This window comes from Typopeltis vanoorti, chromosome 7 (genome assembly GCF_054136105.1).
Source record: "Typopeltis vanoorti isolate ZY-2024b chromosome 7, IOZ_Tvanoo_1.0, whole genome shotgun sequence".
NCBI lineage: Eukaryota > Metazoa > Arthropoda > Arachnida > Uropygi > Thelyphonidae > Typopeltis > Typopeltis vanoorti.
In genome coordinates, this window is record NC_143555.1 from 109,944,491 (window position 1) to 109,968,302 (window position 23,812).

Genomic DNA, 23,812 nt, shown 5'->3' on the forward strand with positions numbered 1-23,812 from the left:
ATACAATTTGGATGAAACGTCGTGTTGTCAATTAAAATAAATGTTGTCATCTTATATTCCGGTGTTTTATATATAGCAAATATATTAGGCATCCCTCTATCTACAATCATCTAAAATTGAATGAGTAGGGATATTGTTGATGCATAGGGATGTATATGTTTCTTTTAATGTGACGATCGTACTGATTGCTATTTGTGTTTATTTCTAGAAGTGTGCTACTAGTGCTGTCATAGGTTGTCACAATGGCTGGTACGATTTTGGAAAATTTGAGTGGTCGTAAATTGGCAATACTTGTTGGAGGCATTCTTGTTTGTCAAGTTATTTGTTTTCTTGTTGGTGGTTGTATAGGTGAGTACTTTAAAGTAGGAATTGGATATATTACCGCTATACTTGCAGAAAAGTACTGTGCACCGGGCGCTTTATCGCAAGTTATGTATATAAAAATTGCTGTTCCACTATCCATTAATTCCAATAAACAATTGCATATATATATATATATATATATATATATATATATATATATATATTCATTCATAACAGTTGTAGCTTATTTGCATGCCTTAAATGCGAAAAATAATAAATCGCTGGTTTGGAAAAATAACCACAAATTTTGTAAGCGTTGCAGTAGGATTTTTTTTTTTTTTTTGTATGCAGGTTTGAAAAATATTCCGAAGATTATTATTACACTCGCATCTGATTGGAGTCCGTAGACTCGTTACACTAATCATCATATTCATACAACGTTTGGCATACTTCACCCTTAACTCATTCACAGTTCGACTCTGACAACCCATTTCATGCAGTCTCATCACTCTCCAAGCAAAAAATCGCATCTTCACGCCTTGCCGACTACGTTCTTATTCAATTTCCAGATATGACTACTAGTTTTCCTTATACTGTTCATATACTGAAAAGTTTCCAGTGTATCACTAGAGAGACTGAGTTAGTCTCAGCGGTAGCAGTGTTTCCGGACATAAAAACGGATAAATTAGCTAGAGGACAACACATATTGAGCAGACATAATATACTGGTCTCATAGCTTTAGTTGCTTCAGACAAAATTCTAAGCAGCTGAACCAAACCCATTCCGTATTTCTTGTCCCCATTCCATGGAGACAAGAGTTATAGATTAGGTACTCTCCCTCAATGAGTCCTTGGACTCCCTGGAGGTGTCATATAATAATAATAATATTGCACGCCATGTACCGCATACATACCATCTTTGTCCATGTCTTACGTGCATCTGTGGAGGTCAAGCAAATCACAAAATAATAAGTGCATTATTGTGAATCTGTATATGACAGGGATTTTTGTCATTTTAAATGCTAATTAGAGATGGTCTCATCTTTTCTTCATGAATTTTTTTTTTTACTTTTCTCTTGCTGGTCTTAATTCGCTGATAACTTAAGTTTTTTTTTTATTTATTAATATTTTTTCTTTTGCAGCATCAGCACCATCTAATAACCTATGTCATTATCATATACCCTTTTCACCTGTTTAACAATTATCAGAATATTGATTATAGATAATAAATTAACAGTGGACTACCTTACATCAACGAGATGGGAGAAACATCTGATAACCTTAACCACATCTGATATGTGGTTAAGGTTATCATATTATACTGCAGAGATTAATTTTTGAGTCTGTTCTACATGCACCTACCCACACATCATTGATCTCAGCTGAAAAAGATGGGGAGTTGGGAAAATGGAATCCTATTGCAGCTATTATATAAGCCAGCTTTTTGCATAGTTCTGAGTGAAACCGGTTTTTGTTTAGTTAATTAGTTCATCAGAATGGCTTTGATCTGGATTGTCTCTAGACAGAACAGTTTTCAGCTGAGACCCAGTTTCATCACTTCACCGTTTCCAAAACCTGTCAATATAGCTTAGATTTCACCACCCCTCCCTTTCTAGAATATGTCTAAGTAGTTTCAAAATATATGCTTTTTCACTCCTCACTCCCCTAATATATGCTGTCACAAATATAGATTTCTATGAACTCTTGAGAGACTGGCAGTCATGGTGATGTAAAGAAACAGTGTTGGATTAGTTGATGTCATTGTCAACAACTGAAGGAGAAAAAAATGATGAAAATGGTTCATTATATCATTATTCAATTTATTGAATAATGATATATTAAATTATATACAATTTAATATATCAAGGTGGAGGATTAATCACCTAGGAGTTAAATGGATGAGTAATATCATTAAGCCTGAGCTGCAGAAAAAAATGCTGTGGAGGATATATAAAGAGAAAGATGATCAACAAACTCATGAACAGTACAAGAAATGTGACTAGCATGGTAAGGAAGGCAAAATCAGAATGACGATAAAAAATTAACCTTAATGAGTGTTGACGGTGACAAAGTGACAGAAGCAGATAAAATAATTGAGTTACTGAGTGACCAATTTGCAAGGGTATATCATCCAAGCAAGGTTGCTGTAACCTGTGAGACAGACTGATCTGGAAACAGAGATGGATGAATTGGAGGTGCTTAGGATATTGCAAAATCTCAATGTAAATGCAGCTGTGAGATTATAATTTACAAGAATATGCCAGTGAACTGGCAGTGACTCTGACTAGGCTGTTTAATTTAAGTCAGATCTGCTACAGTTCCAAGGGAGTGGAAAGAGGACAAAAATAATTCCTTTGCACAAGGGAGGATTTAAGACTGCACTAGCAAATCATAGACCAATCAGTATCGCAGACGTGTTCATAAAAGTACTGGAAAAATTGGTCATTAAGAGAATTCAAGAATGGGTGGATAAGAATATGATGCTATATGAGGGACAACATGGCTTTGTAAAGGGTTGGTCATGTAAAGTTAGCACTTTAGTAACTTTTTATAATAGTGTAACAGCTCAGTTGGATAAAGGAAATGGCTATATGATTATTCTGCCTGGATTTTGCAAAGGCATTTGATAGAATACCACATGGAACTCTGTTTTGCAAATTAGAATAAATGGGAGATGGATATGATACTGGTGATGTATCATGTATGAAGAGGGTGGCTGCTGGGCAGATAGTGATATATGGAGAGCAGAATCAAGGCAAAAAACAGGTGAATAGTGGTGTGTTACAAGGTTCAGTGCTGGGACCACTAACCAGAAAGGAAATATTCAGTTGTTTGCTAATTGTGTGAAATTAGGCAGAGTAATAGTTAATGAAGGCAATCTGGAGAGCTTACAGGATAATTTAAATAGGTTGTCAGTATGGGCAAAGGATAATGGATGTCAGTTTAATGTGGAGAAATGTGATGTAATGTTATGCATTTTGGGATAAATAGATTACAAGCTGTATACTGCATTGATGGAACTGCACTCTAGGAAATAGATGAAGCTAGAGATTTAGGGGTGGTGATGATGTAAAAAGAGTTAAAGTTTAAAGGACATATTACTAAGGCTGTTAAAGTAGTTCATAACATTACTTGGCTATTGAAGATGACACTAAAGGAAGTTATTCCTTTATAAGGCCTTGATACATTCACATCTGGATTACTCAGGTCTGGTCTCCTGGGTTTCTTGAGAATGAGGAAATGGTGGAGAAGATTCAGATGTGAGTGACCAAGATGCTGAGTGGCCTGTGAAATGTTCCCTAAGGATAGATTGAGTGTGTGTGGATTGCAGAAGTCAGTTAATAGAAGATATGATAGAAACATTTGTTACTTAAAAAGTTTTATAGTGCAGGGGAAATGTTTCATCATTTGGCTAGAGTGACCAAAACAAGAAAAAATCATCCCTTGAAGTTGAATAAAGGTGTGGTTAGTAGGGGACTGTGAGGACTAGATTTTTTTGCATTGAGAGTTGTGAAGGAGTGGAATGGGTTGCCGAGATGTTGTGAGTACTCTGTCTGTTAATGGGTTCAAGGAGAGGTATTATAGATTGTGTGAATAGTTTGGGTCTCCTGCGATGTCTTCAGACTCCATGAAGGTGTTGTGCAGTAATAAGAATAATACTATTTTTATTGCAGTTGAGCAATAAAGTAAACTAGCTATACAAGAAAAAGATAATATGGTATTCTATGTTCAAAATGTTGAAACTATTTTCGGGGTGGATGAGAATGAAATGACAGTCTTTGTGAATATTATTATATAAGATGGATTTGGATACAAATTGTTATTGTTTAGCATACAGAAAACACAGACATTTGTTGTAGAACACACATGTATGTTTATCTTTTTCAACAAAGAAAGCCATTCTAGTTTCATCGTTTTCTCAAATTCTTGAATTAATAAATTTCAATGTCCTACATTAATTCAGTGCTAATTATTATTATGACCAGCAGACCTTCATGGAGTCAAGAGACTCATCATAGTAGGGTCCACTCTCACATGCATAGTTCATTGTACCTCTACTTAAATGCATTCACTGTCTCTTCACTCACTACCTCTTGGGCAATGCATTCCAATCACTTACCACTCTCCGTGCAAAAATCTACTCATCTCCTTGCTCACGTCCACTTTATACAGCTTCTAGGGATGGCCTCTCATCCCCCCCCCCCATCTGCAGATATTCTATGAAAAGTCTGTCATGTCTCCTCCCTTTCTTCTTTCCATAGGCTCTGTAATTTGCACTCTGTCAATATGTCCTCATATTCCACATTCTAGAGATCAGAAAACAACTCCAACATCTCATTTTTTTTGAAAACTTGGTGGCCAAATCTGTGCACTTATCCATATGTATGGTAATCCATATGTAGCCTGATGAAAGTCTTGTACAATGGAATCAGAACATTCTAACATCTACACATCAGTGTTTTTCACATCATTCCCATAATCCGTTGTGTTGTTCTCATAATTTTAGCAAAATGTCTATTAAATTTCAAATCCCTGTCAACCATTACCCCCAAATCTTTCATTTCCTTCACCTCCTCTAAAATATCCCACCAATCCTGTACTCTGTATCCCATCTTTGCTTCCCAAATGTTAAAACCTTATACTTTGCAAATTAAACTGACATCCCCCATACATTTGTTCATTCAGTCTGTTTAGATCCTCTTGCAAAGCTACATCTGCACTACTTCTCATAATTGTCCCCAACTTTGCATCATCTGCAAACAACTGTATATCACCATTTAATCCTTTCCAATGTCATTTACATACAAATTAAATAACAGTAGCCCAAAAGCAGATCCATGGGGCATGCCACTAGTGACTTTTGTCTTCTGAGATATCACTCCATATCCTATACACAACCTACTGATACCTATCAGACAGCCAGTCTCCAATCCAGTGCACTAATCTACTATCCAACTCCATCTGTTCCAATTTAACTACTAGTTTGTCATGTGGCAGTATATCAAAGTGTTTGCAATATCTAAATATACTTACTGTATATGTATCTTCTTTGTCCAAGGTATTCATCACCTTTCTTATTAGAACAAGGTATTCATCACCTTGTTCTAATAAGCAAGCTGATTGCTAAAACACGATCTTCCTTTAGCAAACCCTCTATTATTGTCCACCCAGTTCTGTATCCTTGTCCTCACTAGCTTCCCTAACACCTTGACAACAACTCCAGACAAACAGATTGGCTTATAATTTGAAGCCTTAGTCTTATTACCTACTTTATGAAGCAGAACAATTTTGCCATCATTCCATTCCTTTCAGAGCTGGGCTAATTCAATGTTTATTTTTTTTTATTATTATTTTTTTGATCAAAAGAATCTTGACTAATTTGATAACTGATTGTCACTGTCACATTCTCTTATTCGACTGGAATGTTTTCTCAAGCTTAGCGATCAACTGATGTTCAGCCTGTTCCTAAGAGACAAACTTTACTGTCAAATTAGCAAGTGATGACTAGAATCTTGAATGTTATTCTGTATGTAGCTTAATAAGATGACTGAACAATCTTGTGATGAAATTTTCATGGATGAAATCAAGGCTATCCCCTTTATAAGAATTCAAATAAAATTTATTCTTGCAACAAAATTTTATAATAGTCTGGTTTAAAATTCAACTACTATTACTTTATTGTCGATGTATTTGATGGTTACCTCACTTTTATCTGTAAAATTGGTATTTTATTTTTACTGCTAAGTGAAACAAAATTTAAAAAACAAAAAAAAAAAACTTTGCTATGAATACCAAGCCTCAAGTTAAATCCAGAATTAAGTAACTTGTATGCATATACTCTGAAATTTTGAATCTTATTAGAGGTGAAAGAACCGTTATCAAGGTTTTCTAATTTAAGGTAAGGTTGGAACATTTCAAATGTTGTAATTGCCTTTGTGTGTGTGTGTGTGTGTTCATCACACAAACAAATAACAAATAAATCACCTAGAGAACAACCACATTTAGCAGACATAATATACTGGCTTCGTTCGTAGCCTTAGTTGCTTCAGCCATAATTCTTACCAACCAATCCATGTTATAGACCATAGGTGGCCAACAGCAGGCCAGCGGCAGGATAAAAACTATATTAAATTATATGTATTATCAATTTAGCTATTAGTTTCGACCACAGATTTTCTGATTGATATACTAGTTATATTCATTATTTTTGATGATGGAAACAATTTATATTCTCAACATGGAATCAAAATTGCTTTTAAAAGATTACTCAATTTATAAAATCTACTGCTTCTCTGTGCTAGTTGTAGTAGTGGGAGTGGTAGATTTCTATGCGTTCTAGAGTAACGCATCATTGAAAATCACTTGCTCTGCTCTGGTTACAGTGATCCGTTTCACAGTTAACAGTATTATTGTTGCAGTGTGTGTCCCCTGGTCAGTTACTTCAGCCTTTGTGTACTATGAGTAAAAAATAAGATGTGTGAAGAAAACAGGTCATTTCAGGAGAAATGGAAAAATGAGTTTCTGTTTATAAAGAATAACAACGACAAACCACAGTGCCTTGTGTGTTTGCAAGTTAAATCGTCACAAAGAAGTTGACTGACTGATGACCACCTTCAGGATTTGTTACGAATATCGTCATCATCGTTGAAAATCAACTTTGATGAACTTGTTGCTGTACATGAATGCCCACAGTGTTCTCATTAAGTTGGTTGTGTTGCATGTAAAAAAATCCAGAAATATGTAATTAAATTTAATTTAACAACTTATATTTAAATCAATCAAGTATTTTATATTGTTCTCCCAGTAGTAAAATGATTTAACAAATATAGTAATTTAATACATATAACTATTGCCTTGAAAAAGTGCAGAGTTTATTTTTATTTAAGTTCTGTCTAAAAGTGTGCGGCCAGTGATGCTACCAGTCATCATATATTGGCCCTCATATAGAATGAAGTTGGCCATGCCTGTTATAGACTATATACTGCATATGACAGATTTTTTTTTGTCATCGTAAATGTGAATCAGAGATTGTGACCCTTTTTCTTTTCCCGTTGTGGTCTTAATTCACTAATAACTTAAACACTGTTTTTTGCAGCTCCAGCACCATCTAATGTGGATCCTGTGCTAGGTACAAAATGCATTAGTGGGAAAAATTTGCCTGCTGGAGTATTTGATGAAGAATGGTATATTTTGCGTGGAAATAATATTAATGATAAAGTTGGCTGTGCTGCAGTATCAACACACTTATATGATCCAGAAGTCATAAAAAATGATTCAATAACACCTAATGATATTGTCTTCACTTTCCAACTACCTGGACCAAAAGGAGGCTATATACTGGATTATTCCAGATGGATGCAAAACCTTATTGGTGTTCTTCAGGTGGACATTGTGCATAAACCAGAGAATCCTGTAGGTGAGCATATTTTCATATTATATATATGCATGATATTTTTCTTTGCCCTACATGTCATTAGTGTGTAATGTGGGAGTCTTGAAATGTTCAAAAAGTTTATTTGCATATTTAAAAAATATATTTTATTTTTAGGAAACCATCATAAAAATGAGAAGTTAAATATAACTAATGAGAAAAATTCTACTAAAGGGATTATGATGACATATCAATTGAATTAGCAGTTATCAAGCATAAAAAGATTGTGTGGCTCTATGTTAAAAGGATATAGATAATACACTTATTGTAATTTTATATTATTATTATTATTATTATTTTATTATTTGACACCTCCAGGGAGTCCAAAGACTCATCGAGGGAGAGTGTGCCAACAGCATCGAACAATTGGTCCCCTTCCAACTACTAACCATCAGATGCATCATTTTTATGTGCCAATGTCAGTTTGCTGCTTATCAGTTAAATGCATGAAATGGGATCTCTTAATATCCAAGTTCTAATAATTTACTGTTTTATGCGATATTTCCATACTTAGCCTGATTGGCAGAATTGAGAGTATCTCTAGTTTTCAACCTACTGGCTGAGTTCGAATCCCACTGTAGCATGGTTGTTTGTGAAGGTCTTTTAGGTGGTAGATGATTTTTTATCACCTAGTGCGAGACCACTTCCCTGTTTATTGGAGGTTGCTCTCTTAGAGGTTTCTGAAATTTCACTTTTAGCACACCTGCTGAATTGCAAGTTTTTTCGTGTGCTCTCTAGGTGAGATTATCATTTCTAATAAAAACTCTCAGCCAACCAGGCTGGCCAGTCTGCTTTCTTTTTGTTTCTTATCAATGGAGATATTCTCTCTCTCTCTCTCTTTCCTTCCCCTTGACTTTTGTGCTTTTCTAAAAATATTAAAATACTTCAGGAATTATGTTTTTTTTAACTTGCTGACATCAGTATATGCCTCTTCATTGCACTCGGAATGATTATAGCTCCCAAAGAGTTCTTGATTATAAGAGCAGTATTATTTATGCAGATCAGCATGGATTTGTTAAGGGGCAATCATGTTTTAGTAATCTGGTTACCTTTTACATTAGAGTAATAAGAACAGTAGGTGAGAGTAAGGCTGTTTTTTGCAAGGCATTTGACAGGATGTCACGTGATAAGTTGGTTCTTGAGTTGCAGCATATGGGTTTGGATATCAGATTAGTGAATTGGATTTGATATGTAACTGGTTTCCTGATAGATATCACAGAGTTCTATATCAGAGAGCAGTCAGGGAGGGAAGGTTACAAACAGTTCCAGAGGGTTCAGTACTGGGACCATTACTGTTCAATTTTGACATCAATGATTTTGTCACAGGACTTCAGGGAGATATTTTACTGATGATTACAGATGATGTGAAGCTTGGCAGAGTTATTAACAACAGTGCTGATATTTGGGCTCTTCCAGATGATTTGAATAAGCAAAAAAGGTAAGGTTTTGAAATTTGGGATTCACAGATGGGATGCTTCATACTCACTTGGTAGAGTTATACTGGAAGAAGTGGAGGAAGCAAGAGATCTTGGGATGATGGTAGATGAAAATTTGAAGTTCAGAGGACATTATCACATCATCACAAAGAAAAAAAAAAACGGTTTATTACAATTACTGCATGTTAATGCATAAAAAAAAACTCTTTCAAGCAAAATTTGTATATATATATGTGTGTATGTGTGTGTGTGTGTGTGTGTGTGTGTGTGTGTGTACACACACACACATTGGGGTCTCTTTTTATGTGGATTTGAAGTTATACGGTGCATAACTTCAAAACTTATGTATAATACGCCCACAGATATGAGACCTTTCGGCACTTTTACGCATCTCAACAGAAGGAGAATCCATTCTGATAATAGGGTTAACCCGCATTTCCCAAACTTTTCCTACAACGGAACACTTCACAAATCCTGAAATTTTCATGGAACACCTTCGTTATTTTGTAATGTGTTAATTAATAATTAATTGTTAATTTAGCTGATTTTTTATTATCTGTCATTTCTGGCATAAAGCTAAAGTGCCAAATTATCATCATACTGAAGAGATGCTTTATTAGAAAACACTGAATGAGCGCTTGTAATTTGAATTGAAGAATTCCTATAAGCGGTTGTTTAATTAAACAGAAAGCTCTTTGGTTTAATGAACAGATGAAACAATTGAAGCCATCTACTTTCGCTTCCCAGGCCGATAAAGAATTTTCGGCTAGCAAAGGATGGTTAACCTTGTTTTTAAAAAGGAATGCACTTCATAACGTGAAGATTACAGGTGAGGTTGCAGCAGCAGATGAAGAAGCAACCAAAAATTTTCAAGAGAAGTTAGCCAGAATTATTGAAGATGGTGGATATTGTCTCGCACAAGTGTTTAACGCTGACGAAACAGGATTGTTTTGGAAGAAAATGCCTAGTCGAACTTACATTGCAAAGTCTGAGAAAAAAGCAAGTGGGTTTAAAGCAAGCAAAGATCGAGTAATGCTACAAAGTAACGTTGTTACTTTGTAGCAGTGCATCAGGAGATCAAATGTTGAAACCCCTCCTATTAAATCGATTTCTAAGACCATGTGCTCTAAAAGGCAAAGATCTAAAACAGCTGCCGGTACATTGGATGGCTAATACAAAGGCCTGGGTAACAACTGCTGTATTTACTGAATGGTTCAATAATTGCTTTGTACCAGAAGTGAAAATATATATGAAGCAAAAAAGCTCTCATTTTAAAGTTTTATTAATTGTTGACAATGCACGAAGTCATCTGCATTTAGAACATCCAAATGTGCAGGTAGTGTCCTTTCTTTTAAGTACAGGTAGTGTGTTCCACCCAATACAACAAGCATTATTCAGCCATTAGATCAAGGCATAATTGCTACTTTTAAAAAATATTATGTTAAGCACACTTTTCAATTTATATTGGATAAACTAGTAAATGAATCATTAACAGTAACTGGCGTTTGGAAAAAAATTTTCTATTTTGGACTGCTTAAATCATGTCATCTGCTATCATTGAAATAAGAACACAAACTTTAAATGCCTGCTGGAAAGCAGCTTGGCCTGGATGTGCAACCATGCAAACCAGTGGCATAGCTAGGGGAGTGTAGAGGGGGCGGTCTGCCCCAGACAGCACTTTGAACCTTTTTGAACTTTTGCAGTTAATTCTAAAATACGGTCTCGAGAACTCAGTTCCAAATATTGTAATACTACTGTGAATTTTCCTCACAATTGCTGTAAGTGTTGCTAGTTGTGAGAGGAGTTTTTCTAAATAAAATTTGATTAAGAATTACTATATTACTATGAAATAGACTTCATTGTCATTGATTTTGCTAACAGAAAAGCAAGAAAAATAACATTTTAGAATGTCGAAATTAAAGTTTTACTTCAAAAATAAACATGGTGTTTTAATTTATTTCCTTATATGTCGTTTTGACTTTTTGTAGTATTTTTGGTGTGTACTGAGAGGGGCAGCAACGGCGCTAGCTACACCAATGATGCAAACATCTACATTATCAGCTGAAATCATTACTTCATCATCATCATCATCATCATCAAATTCCTGCCATGTACCCTCAAGGGGTCTACAGGATATGACAGTACTACATGAAAAAATTACATCATTACACTCTTCCTATCTACAATTATCCTCCAAATCAGTCTGTTACTTGTCAAGACTCCAACATTATCAGATCTTATATTTCTATCGTCTAAGGCATTTTGTACCGTATCAATCCACCTATATCTTGGTCTTTCTCTGGGTCGTTTTCCTGCTAACCTGGCAGAGAACACTTGTTTTGCTAATCTTTCCTCTCCCATTCTATTTAAGTGACCATACCACCTGAGATTAGCTCTGCTAATGCATTCCTGGATGCTGACAATGTCAAGTTCTTTCCTAATATCCTCATTTTTAATATGATATTGCCATTGATGCCATCTGTTCATGCCTCTAATCTTTCTCAGGACTCTCATATCTGCAGTCTCTAGTCTTTGGTCAAGTGTTTTACTTCTGACCCAGCTCTCAGATCCATAAGTTAAAACTGGTTTGAACACTGTCTTGTATACAGCTAATTAATGTTCCGACTAATTTCTCTCTTATTCCATATGAATTTATTCAATTGACTTCCCACCATACCAGCTTTGCTGATTCTGTTGTCTATTTCTATATTTAATTTACCATCTTCAGTAAAAATTGTGCCTAAGTAGCTGAAATGTTTTACTTGTTCCACAGGTTCTCCATTCACAACACAGTTGACATTTTCAATGATTCTGCCTATTTTCATTGTCTTTGTCTTTTTATTGCTGACCTTCATACCATATCTATTACAACAGCTATTCAATTTAGTCAGAGAATTTTGCAGACTTGTAGCGGATTTATTTAGAAGTATAACATCATCCGCATAAAGCAAAGAGCTGACATTAACATCTCCAATTTTGATATCAGGTTTAATACCACTTTCCTTCATAATGTGATCCATATAGATAATGAATAACAGAGGGGATAATGTACATCCTTGTCTCACACCAGATTTAACATTAAATCATCTTCCTGTTCTTCCTTCAATTCTAATTGCTGACTTACAACTCAAATAAAGACTAAGTATTGCTTGATATAATGCCCCATTGACACCATATAACTGCAGCGTATTGAATAGCTTTTCTCTTGGCACCTTGTCATATGCCTTTTCCAAATCGACAAAACTTAAATACAGATCTCTATTATATTCCCATGCTTTCTCAACTATTTGTTGTAAAGTGAAGATCTGATCCTGACAGCCTCTATTTGGCCTGAATCCTGCTTGTTCTTCACCAAGCTTTTCATCACCAAAACGGGAAATTACACGACCAGGAAATGACTCATGCAGTAATTGAATTGTTTCTCGGGCTGTATGGCATGTGGCACCGTCTTGTTGAAACCACATGTCATCCCAATTTAGGCACAAAAAACTGGGTTATCATGTCGTGATAGCAAGCACCATTAACTGTTATTGCCAGTTAATGGTGCTTGCCTTACCAGCCGCATTTTCAAAGAAGAATGGACCGATGATGCCTCCAGCCCAAAATCCACACCAAACAGTGACATGTTGTGGATGCATTTGTTTCTCAACAATCACTCGTGGATTTTCTGAACCCCAAATGCGACAATTTTGTCGATTAACGAAGCCATCAAGATGAAAATGAGCCTCATCGCTGAAGATGGTTTTGTTCGAAAAATAAGCATCCATAATCCATTCAACGAACTCTCTTCGCTGTGTGTGGTCAGTAGGCTTCAGTTCTGGAGTCAATTGAACTTTGTAAGCATAAAGATGCAAATCTTTCTTGAGAATACACTGTAGAGAGCTTCTCGAAATGCCCAATTCAAAACCACGGTGCCGAATTGATGTTCCTGGACTCTCAGCAACACTCTCACGAACTGCTTCGATGTTTTCTGTTGAACGACTTGTTGATGGACAGCCAGAGTGTGTAAGATCACTAATTGATCCAGTTTCCTTGAATTTTTTAATTAATCTTTTCACAGTTGATGAAGTTAAATCACTATTCCGACCATATTTTGTACGAAAATTGCGAACTGTAGCTGCCAAACCTTCATTATTTTTAAAATATTGCTCAACAATGAAAATGCGTTGTTCTTTTGTGTAGCGCTCCATTTTTAATAACCCCGAACTGTCAGCTGTCACGCTGTCTTTTTTTTCTCATTGGCAACACTTTACCGCACAAATGGTGCTAAATTTAAATCTTGAGTGAATTTTGGGACACCCTGTATATATATATATATATATATATATACACACACACACACACACACACACACACACACACACACATCCCTACAGCATATCTATGTTTATTATAAATAAAGAAATCATATTATTGTTATTGCATATATACCGTAATCCCTCTGCGTTTTTGCTGTTCTGCTCTTTTTCCTCGTTCAAATATAATCATGATCCTTATACTTGCCTTTTTTTGCTCTTTCACCATGTTTTGCCCACCTTCCACATGCTTCTTCTTTCAATTGACTCACGTTCAGTGTGTTCATTTTAGTGTACTTTTATATATCTTAGCATGCTCCTTAGCATTTGCGTGCATTCACAAGTAATAGACGTGGTTTTTTTTTTTTTTTCCCTCAGCCAAAATGCATTTGCAAGCTAAATAAAGGCTAGATTACTGTTTTAACCAATACTTTGGTCTCTAACCTGGTGAATAAGTGGGAAGGCACCTGTACTGTAAAAAAATTTAATTTTTTCAGCTGCAACCATATTTTACCAATTACAGTTACTATTATTAATATATATATATAATATGCATGTGTTTCATTGTAAAATATCTGTGTGTGTGTGTGTGTGTGTGTGTGTGTGTGTGTGTGTGTGTGTGTGTGTGTGTGTGTGTGTGTGTGTGTGTGTGTGTGTGTGTGAGTTATTCATTGTAAAACAAATCCGTATGATCTTCATTGTTCATATTATAGTAATAGGTTTTGCAAATACATTACATGTAAATGATAAAAAAAAATTATTTCACAAAAGTACCTCCATGGAGTCCTAAGACTCATTGTGGGAGACTCCAACTGTGAACACAATATCTATTATAACTCTCCTTGAAACTATTAACAGAGAAAGCACTCACAGTTGACTCAGGCAACCCATTCTATTCATTCACCACTCTCCAAGCAAAAAATCTTCTTGAGATAACCGCTTGTTCTGTTTCCTCTAGCCAGATGCTGAAATATTTCCCCTTCATCAATCCTATAAAAATCCTTCGATTTATATAGGATTGATGAAATGTGCCTATCATATCATCCTTTTTTTGCCTAACAACCAACTTTTGTAATCTACAAATCCTCAATCTGTCATCATAGGGAGTATTTCACAGATCACATACCATCTTGGTCATTTGCATTTATATCCCCTCCAAAACTTCCTTATTCTCAAGAAACCCAGATGACCAGACCTGAGTACAGTAATCCTGATGTGGTCATACCAAGGCTTTATGAAGAGAAATGATAACTCCCTTATCTCTGCTTGTTAACGTGTTCTTCAATAACCAAGTAATCCTGTGAGATACCCTGGCTACTTTCACAATATGTCCTCTAAACTTCAGCTGTATCTACTACAACAACCACCCCCAAATCTCAGGCTTCATTAATTTCCTGGAGTACAGTTCTCTCAATGTGATACACAGTTTGTAATCTTTGAATGTGTAAAAATATAAAGTAACTTTATACTTTTACACATTAAATTAATATCTATTCTGTTTTACCTATCCAACTTTGCATCATAATTAACAAGCAACTGAATATTGTTTCGTGTATCATTTATGTACAAATTAAACAGCAATGCTCCAAGCATAGTTTTGCAGCATGCAACTAGTCACCTGCCTTCCCCTGGATTCTGCTCCTCCATATATTACCAAGTATATGGATGATGGTGAACAGCTACCAAAAAGCTATCCATCACCAACCTTTTTATCCATATTAACAGTTTCCTATCCATCCACATTTGCAGTTTGCATAATAGAGTTCCATGGAGTATCCTGGGGATGTTAAGGAGTCAAAGCTGTATAACTGAGAGGAGACCTCCTCATAATCTCTAAAGGAATAGAGTCTTCTGACCTAATGTTCAGTCCTCACCTTCTCATTATGCACCCTGTTAGGTATCTACCTGGATACTGAACAAACGAGGATGGGCTGGCAATTTGGGATTTAGTCAACCAAATTGTATTTTTATTGGCTTAAACCAAAATATAAAATGATGGTACAGCATGATAGAATTTCATGCCAGCTAGGGTGTTGCCCGGTTAAACAAGGCCCCATTGTTTTCGCCAGGGAACCATGGCAAACAGCGAAAAGTCAGCTACTGGAACAAATCCTAAAACACGCCCAAACTCAACATCACCAGAGTTCAACATCAGTACTATCAACATAAGAAGCCTGAACGGCAAAGAAATGGAGTTAGCTGAGGAACTGGATAAATACCAGATCAATATAATAGGGGTGACTGGAACAAAAAAGGCAAAAACTGGTGAGAACTTTCTTAGCAATAAATACAAAATATTATATTCAGGCAATGACGATCAAGGAAAAGAAGGAGTAGCCATAATATTCAACGCTAAATACGAGGCTACTTGAATGGCAGGCAGTCAAAAGTAGAGTGATGTGGGCAAATATCAGAATGGGGAACTGCACAATGAGACTTATTTGTGCCTATGGTCCCACAGAAGGTTCTATTAAGATAGAAGTGGAGAAATTTTTTGAGGCTTTAGAGAAAGCAACTGACACAATGAAAAGGGAAAAGTTAGTCCTTGTTAGGGATCTAAATAGCACAGTAGGAAATGATTGTCAAACATGGAAAAATATTTTGTGAAAATTTGAGCAAGGCTAATAATAATGCCAAATATCTGTTGGATTTCTGCTCAGGACATGGAATAGTTATTACTAACACCATGTTCCAACATAAAAATGTGCATAAATTCACATGAAGAGAAGAGGCAAGGAATAAGAAAAGCCTTATTGACTATGTTATTGTTGATAGTGATGTTTTTTTCTCCCTGGTGCAGGATAACAGTGTACAGAGTATTTGAAATTGGAAGTGATCACCATTTAGTCTTGAGCAGGATAAAATTGAATTTCATATGGAAAAGAATAACATGTAAGAAAGTTTTAAAGCAAATAAAAGTTGAGCAGCTGACAGATGTGAATTCTAGACTAAAATACACAAACATAATTCAAGAAAAAATGAAAGAGTTTGAGAACAAGAACCAAACTTTGGAGATTTGGTGGCAAGCCCTGAAGAAAACATTGATTGATTCAGCCAGAGAGGCATGTGGAGAGGATGTCTGCAACGATAGAAAAATCAGAACTCCATGGTGAACATGGGAAGTTAAAGAGGAACTGAAGGAAAAGAAGAAAGCATATCAAAAATTCCTGGCAAATAAGTCAGCTTGTGCTCTTAGAGAATACAGAGACAAATGTAAGAGAAATTTTACATTGTTTAAAATTAGCCAAACAAAAGTCAAGGGAAGGCTTTGGTAAAAACATTAAAATAAATATCAAGTAAGTGAAAAGATATTCTGGAGGTTGTTGAAGAAGCTCAGAAATGGAGGAAATAGTGTTATAAAAGGAATTAGAGATGATAAAGGTGACATGAAAACTGGAGAGCACGATATCCTTGAAGTATGAAATAATTACCTCGAGAAATTGCTAAATGAAACAATCAGTAACAGCACAAGATCTTGAAGGTTTTTTACCTCTTGAAGGTAAAAAATCTTCAAAAGGTATGCAATCAGGAATACATATCCATACGTGACATAGAAAAAGCCATCAAAAGCCTGAAATGTGGAATGGCAGCTGAAGTAGATGATATTCGACCAGATATGCTGAAGTATCGAGGTATAAAAGTCTTACAGTGGCTGCACTGCATAGTTCAGAAATTCTGAGAGGGTGGTCAAGTGCAAACAGTAGATGAGTAGTTTAGTACAGCGCTTCCCAAACTGTAGGCCGCAGTTCCCTTGGGGGCCATAGGTTTTGTTGAGAAGGAGCCGTGAAATAATGAAAACAAATTTAAAATGTTTTAAGACTAAGTAGATTTTTTTTTATTTTAAAAGAAGCGTATTTAACTTTTGTTATTTATTATTTCTTTTTTGTTATTTTTTATATTTTAATGGTTTTAATTGCGTTGATTCACAAACTTTGCTTCCTGCGTATTTCGGCGCTTAATGAATATTAATAAATATTGCTTATTTATATGTTTCATTTCAAAGCAGTGGTTAATTGTATTTACTTCGAATTCTCTCCAGGGAAGCTCCAAATCTTCCTGTCCCTTTCATCACACATTCATAATCATGGACTGTTGATATTGACTTTATATACATATCAAAACTCGTTTTATATTATCACTGTCATCCAAGCTAGTTTTCTGTTACCAATAAAAGTTTCACATATACTTCACACATGAAAAAAAGCTTAAACAAGTTCATGTGGGGAGATAGTAACTCGCTTGCAGTGGTAAACAACACGCCCTCCCTAACAGCCACTATACTGCAGAGGCAATAAAAACAAGTACTTTTATTATGCCAGTGAATAAGGTATGAGGAGTCTGTGTAATATATTTCTCAACAAATAGTGCAATTAGAGACAACTGGGATAAAAACACACTAATTAATGAATCACATGTCCCCTCATACAGAAACTATGTTGTATAGACTGAAACAAAACCATATGTTGCATGGGCAAACACAGTATCTAACTTAAAACTATTGTTATTAATTAGATGTGTGCGAGTTCGATTTCCCAAGGCAGCAATGAAATTCAACCGAACGTATTAAAATTCGTAAAAGTGTTAAAACTAAGTAATGTATGTATGTGTGTGTGTGTATATATATATATATATATATATATAATGAATGTTATGGCAGTTTCACATATGGAATTCGGTTGAAGAGAGTTAGCATTTCAACTCAATTGTCAGCTATGCTTTTATCTTTTGGTTGTGCGATCTTTTGTTAATGCTGCACCAATCATATGCACGTTTTAATAACTGCCTTTGCTGTCTGTTTCGCGTTAGGCTTAATTACCGTAAAGGGAGAAAAGTCACAAAAGAGGAAAATGTTCCTGCTCCAGGGATTCCTTATTCAGGTAATATTCACTAATTTCATGTTATCAGTCTGTGGTGTGCCAATATCGGTAAGTGATGATATTATTTGATCTATTCTACATTAAAAAATTTAACCCTGAGATGGATAAGTGGCTGAAAAAATTAAAAAAAAATCCCGCGAACAATCAGAAGAAGCAGAAACAGACTCAAAAAAAATGATAGTATTTCATATTTTACCAGAACAGTCCGCATTGTCTTCAGAACCAAACGGTAAGAGGCAAAAAATGTAATATATGCATTTTGATTTTTGCAATATTCTCTGTGTATGTTTTGTATTGAATATCATCATCATCATCATACGTATCAAGGATTTAGGCCTAGCATGGCCTGTTCTGGCCTTAGAAGTCATCATTGAATTGTTTAAGAGGACGTCCTGGTTTTCTTTTTCCTAATGGCTTGTACTTTAAGGCTTGTTTTAGTAATCTTTCTGTTTTCATTCTTTGAACGTGTTCCATCCATTTATGTTTATATTTTTTAATTTTTTCTATTACTGGTTCTTGGTTTAATTCTTTCATAATACCTTTGTTTCTTTTGTGATCAAATAGGGTATACTTTGCAGATTTTCTCATAAACTTCATTTCTGCTGTTGTTAATCTTTGTTTGTCTTTTTGTTTTATTGTCCAGATTTCGCTTCCATACATTAAGACCAGTAAGGCTAATGTATTGTATACTTTTAGCCTGGTTTGTTTTTGAACTAGGTTTGGTTTAAATATAGAGTTAATTACACCTGTTAATTTTAAATATTTTGCAATTTTTACATTTATATCTTTTTCATTTTCATATGTGATCATACATCCTAGGTAGTTAAATGAATTCACCTGTTCTAAGATCTTGTTATCTATTACTATTTTAGTTTATGTATTGAATATAAATACAATAAATATTATAATAATATATCTCTCTATTACAATTTTTTTTCGAGGGTGGCCATGAAATATTTTAATTTTTGCAAAGGGAGCCCTGACATCCAGAAGTTTGGAAAGCACTGGTTTAGTAGTCAATACAAGTAGGCTTTGTATTGACTAGCATTGACTTTCCACATGAATCTTGTGACTCCATGGAGGTCAAAAAATAATAAGATGATGAATTCATTCCAGAAGAGCCTGTGGATGAGAAGTGTAAAGATGCCCTTCCAAGGATTGTTAAAAGATAAATTATGTATGGTCCATGATTTAATTATGTCTGATTCTTAAATCATAGGCCTATGCAGACAAGTGAAATTCTAATAGCATATTTTATTTATTTATTTTATTTTTGTTATTCTGAAACCTAATCTGTATTGTTCTTCAAGATATTGAAAATGTATTTACAAATTGTTTTGGATTGAATTTAAATCCTCCTCTATATTAAGAATGTGCTATCGGCAGTTAAGTCCTGATACATAGTCATTAATACTGACTTAACTGATTTGCACATTATAAGTTGTTTCTTGTTGATGAAAGGATTTTAATCAGTACTATGTGACAACTTGCTAACTAGGATAAATTCAGAATAGCAAGAAATCAACTAGCTCTCACATTCTGTCTATAGCTCTCTAACTGATTAAACAGGCTTACAGCCAACTGACTACTACACGTATGCATGTGCACGCACACACACATCATCATCAACAACATCAGTTTCCTGATATTTATCCTCAAGGAGTGTTCAGACTATTATAACAGCACTACATGATTAATAATCTATCAACAATTTCCCTCCAAATTATTCTGTTACTTTTCAACACTCCAATATTGTTGTATCTAACATTTCATTCTTCTAAGGCACTTCGAGTAAATCAATCCACCTAGACCTTAGTCTTCCTCTGGTTCTTTTTCCTGCCATTTTGGCATTAAACACCTGTTTAGCTAACCTTTCCTCTCTCTCTCTCTCATTCTATTTAAGTGACCATACCACCATAGATTAGCCCTGCTCACACATTCTTGAATGCAATGTCAACTTCCTTCCTAAGATCTTCATTTTTAATATGATTCTGCCATTAATGCCACTTGTTCAAACCTGTTCAAATTTTTATAAGCACTCTCATATCTGTGGTCTCTAATTTTTGATGAAGTGCTTTATTTCTAACCCAACTCTCAGATCCATAAATTAAAATTGGTTTGAACACAGTCTTATATATTGCTAGTTTAGTGTTTTGGCTAATTTCTCTCTTATTCCATATAAATTTATTCAACTGGCTCCCCATGATACCAGCTTTGCTTATTCCGTTGTCTATTTCTAGATTTAACTTGACTAACCCTACACATACCTCACTAGAGCTACAAAAATCATCATCTTTGCTAAAAACTGTGCCTAAATAGTTGAAATATTTTACTTCTTCTATATGCTCTCCATTGAGAATGCAGCTGAAGTTTTCTGTGTTCCTGCCTATTTTCATAATCTTATTCTTTTTATTGCTGATTTTGATGTGAAATTTGTTACAGCTTTTATTCAATTTAGTTAGAGAATCCTGGAGACTTGCACTGGATGTCTTTAGAAGTTCATCATCTGCATAAAGCAGAGCTAAGTTTGATATCTCCAATTCGAATATCAGGTTTAATGTCACATTTCTTTCATAATGTGATCGATATAGTGGGTTGTACACCATAGCTAGGTATTAACAAATATTTATGTATAGCTGCACTGTTTGGCTGACTAGCTGCTACCAGTATAGGTAGTTTTCTTAGAAACAGATGCTATTCCAATAAAAAAAAAAAAACTGTTCTTCTGTGACTTATTTCATTATCTCAGGCAGAATTACTTTAATTCTGTTCAATGTTCATATATCTCTCCATTAAACAATATAAAATTTAGTTGAAATATTAAATAAGAACAACCTTAATGGATAATGAATAGTTACAAAATATTTTAACATTAAATTCTTAATTGGTATAATTATCAAGTATTTTTATGATCTCAGAAACTAGATCATCATGGGAAGAATGGTGAGAATGCATCTGCTTCTGTAAGTTCAGCTGTGATATGCAAACATGATAATGATATGAATGTTGTTGAGCATGGTTATTGAATTTAGTGAAGGGATGGAAATATACACTTTGGATTCAGACTTTTTGAGTGTGTCTGGGAACAGAAAAGAAAAAGTTGTCCAAATGAGCCAAGCAGACTGTAGATGTAAGTATATGAAAGAGCCAGGAGGCAATACACAAATGCCAAGAGCATCAGGAAGAAAGAGATAGATTTTTTTCACTCAGATGTAGTAACTGAAATTGAGCGTAAAGGGTATAATATTTTTAGTAAGGACAGAAGAGTTTGCACGGTTAGCTGAGTGGCTATGTGCTTTGCAACCATATGCCTGGAAAAGGAGTGTCCTAGGTTCGATTCCTGTCACCAACGTGAGGAGCTTGAGGATCTTTTTTCAGACATAGCCAAGTTAGCCGGTCTTGGGTGTGGACAGCAGGGTTTTTCCTCCTGCAAGCAGGCAAACCGATGAGCACGCGCTTCTACAGACATAGAACACACACACCGGGAGGCATAGGGCTAGCCACCTTATCCTCGGGATAGGTATTGCTTAGAAGGGCTAAGGATAACCCTGTAACAGGCCACTAGTCCTAATACATGAAGGGATGAAGAAGAAGAGATAGGAAAGGATGGGGGAGGGGGAAGTACTATTAATGATAGCAGATGATTTGTCCAGTTAGGGTAGAAACTCCTGAAAGCAATAATTGCAGTGTCCGATCTAGCAGAGTTTGAAGTCAAGACTACAGGATGAAATATATGGTGCGATGTTGATACAGACCTGGTGATTCAGCTGCTGGGACAATGAAATACATTGCCAAATTACACTTGATACCCATCAGTGTACCTTGGCAATGTATTTCATTGTGAATGATTTATATTATCCAAACATTGATTGGGTGAAAGAGAGGTCTCATAAGAATCAAGAAGAATTTATTCAACTGAAGCAAGGCAACTTTCTCAAGAAGCATTTGAAAGAAAGAACTCAATATCAAAAAATGTTAGATTTCATCATAATGTTTGTTAATGACTGTTTTGCCACCAGTTGATGATAGTGATCATGCTGTAATATTCTGGAAAATGATAACTATATTGATGTTCCAATTAGAATAGGTTACATACTGAACTTCAAAGCTGAAAATTATGACGCTCAGAAGAATACTGTGGTATACCATGGTCTCATGGTATTACTAAATGGGAAGGAGCGTGGAGAAATTATCTAGCTCCAAAAACAATCTTCTCCAGCAAGATCTTCATAAGAAGAAGATGATGTGGAAGGAATATTGTGAGAATAAGAATGAATGGTGTTGTGAAATATCTAAAGTACAGGCCAAAAAAAGTTAAGAGTATTGTATGAAAAGCTAAATCAGAGTATAGTACACTATATATATACTGATAAAAACAGTATACACTGATACTGTTGGACTTTGCTGAGGCATTTTATAGATTACTATGTGAAATGCTGTTGCATAAACTTGGAGAATATGTTGTAATTATAAGCTGTTGGCTTGGATAGGTGGGTAAATCTACCAGATTTCAAGGTGACCATTTAATCTGACTCTGGGGATCAGCTCTTGGACCATTCTATACATTAATGATATTGGGAAGGACCGGAAAGGAAATGTTCAATTGTTTGCTCATGATGCAATGATAGGCAGGACAATCAGAAATGCTAGTGATGCTTACAGAATAACTTAAAGAAGCTGAAACAGTGGATAGTGGTAATGGCTGTTGATTCAGTGTTAGTGTCAAGTTATGTAGTTCAGCATGAGATTTCAAATGGTATATTATATTGTTGGGATTATGCTACAAAAAACTGATGAGGCTAGTCTACTTGGAGTTATGGTAGATAGTAATTTCAAGTGCAGAGATCATCACATTGCAAAAATTGCAAATACAACTTAAAGGATGGTTGCAATGTTGAAACAAACATCAAAGATAAGGAAATCATTTTGCTTCTTTATAAGGTCTTGATATGATTGCACTTGGGTTCAGAGGGGATAAAAAAGCCGTAGAAAGGATTCAAAGATATCGAATTGTGTAATGTAGATTATGAGGATAGATTGAGAATATGTGAACTACAGACACTGATAAACAGGAGAAAGATAGGTAATATTATAGAGGTCTGTTTCTGAAAGGGTGTTATAGGTTGTTATTATTATTAAAAGAGATCTCCAGAGAGCCAAGAATGCATTGAGGGGAAGCCATACTATTCGCACCAGCTGTCATACCCGTTCTTGAATTCATTCATGCTACTTGCATGCACGACATCCAACAGCAATCCTTCCAATCATGCGAGAAAAATCTAGCCCTCATCCTATTCTTGACAGCATTCATTCTCGACTTCCAAGGATGTTTTTGTATCCTTTCCCCACCCTCCATAAAATGAAAAATTCCATTTACTGAAATTCTGTATAACTATTTCAAAAGTTGGTAAGTCTCAAATTATATCACCCCTCTTTCTCCTGTTTGCTAATATCTGTAGCTTACAAATTC

The 23,812-nt window shown here is 35.2% G+C and overlaps 1 protein-coding gene across 1 annotated transcript in view; it reads left to right on the top strand.

The window, feature by feature from the left end:
• Positions 1–241: 241 nt before the first annotated feature.
• The window catches only part of wls (Wnt ligand secretion mediator), a 146,318-nt gene continuing 122,747 nt past the window's right edge, over positions 242–23,812 (top strand). The window contains exons 1-2 of the mRNA XM_090396063.1: positions 242–348; positions 7,399–7,719. Of these exons, the coding sequence (XP_090252189.1) occupies positions 243–348; positions 7,399–7,719 (427 nt within the window). The 5' untranslated portion in view covers position 242. The remainder of the gene's footprint in view (positions 349–7,398; positions 7,720–23,812) is intronic.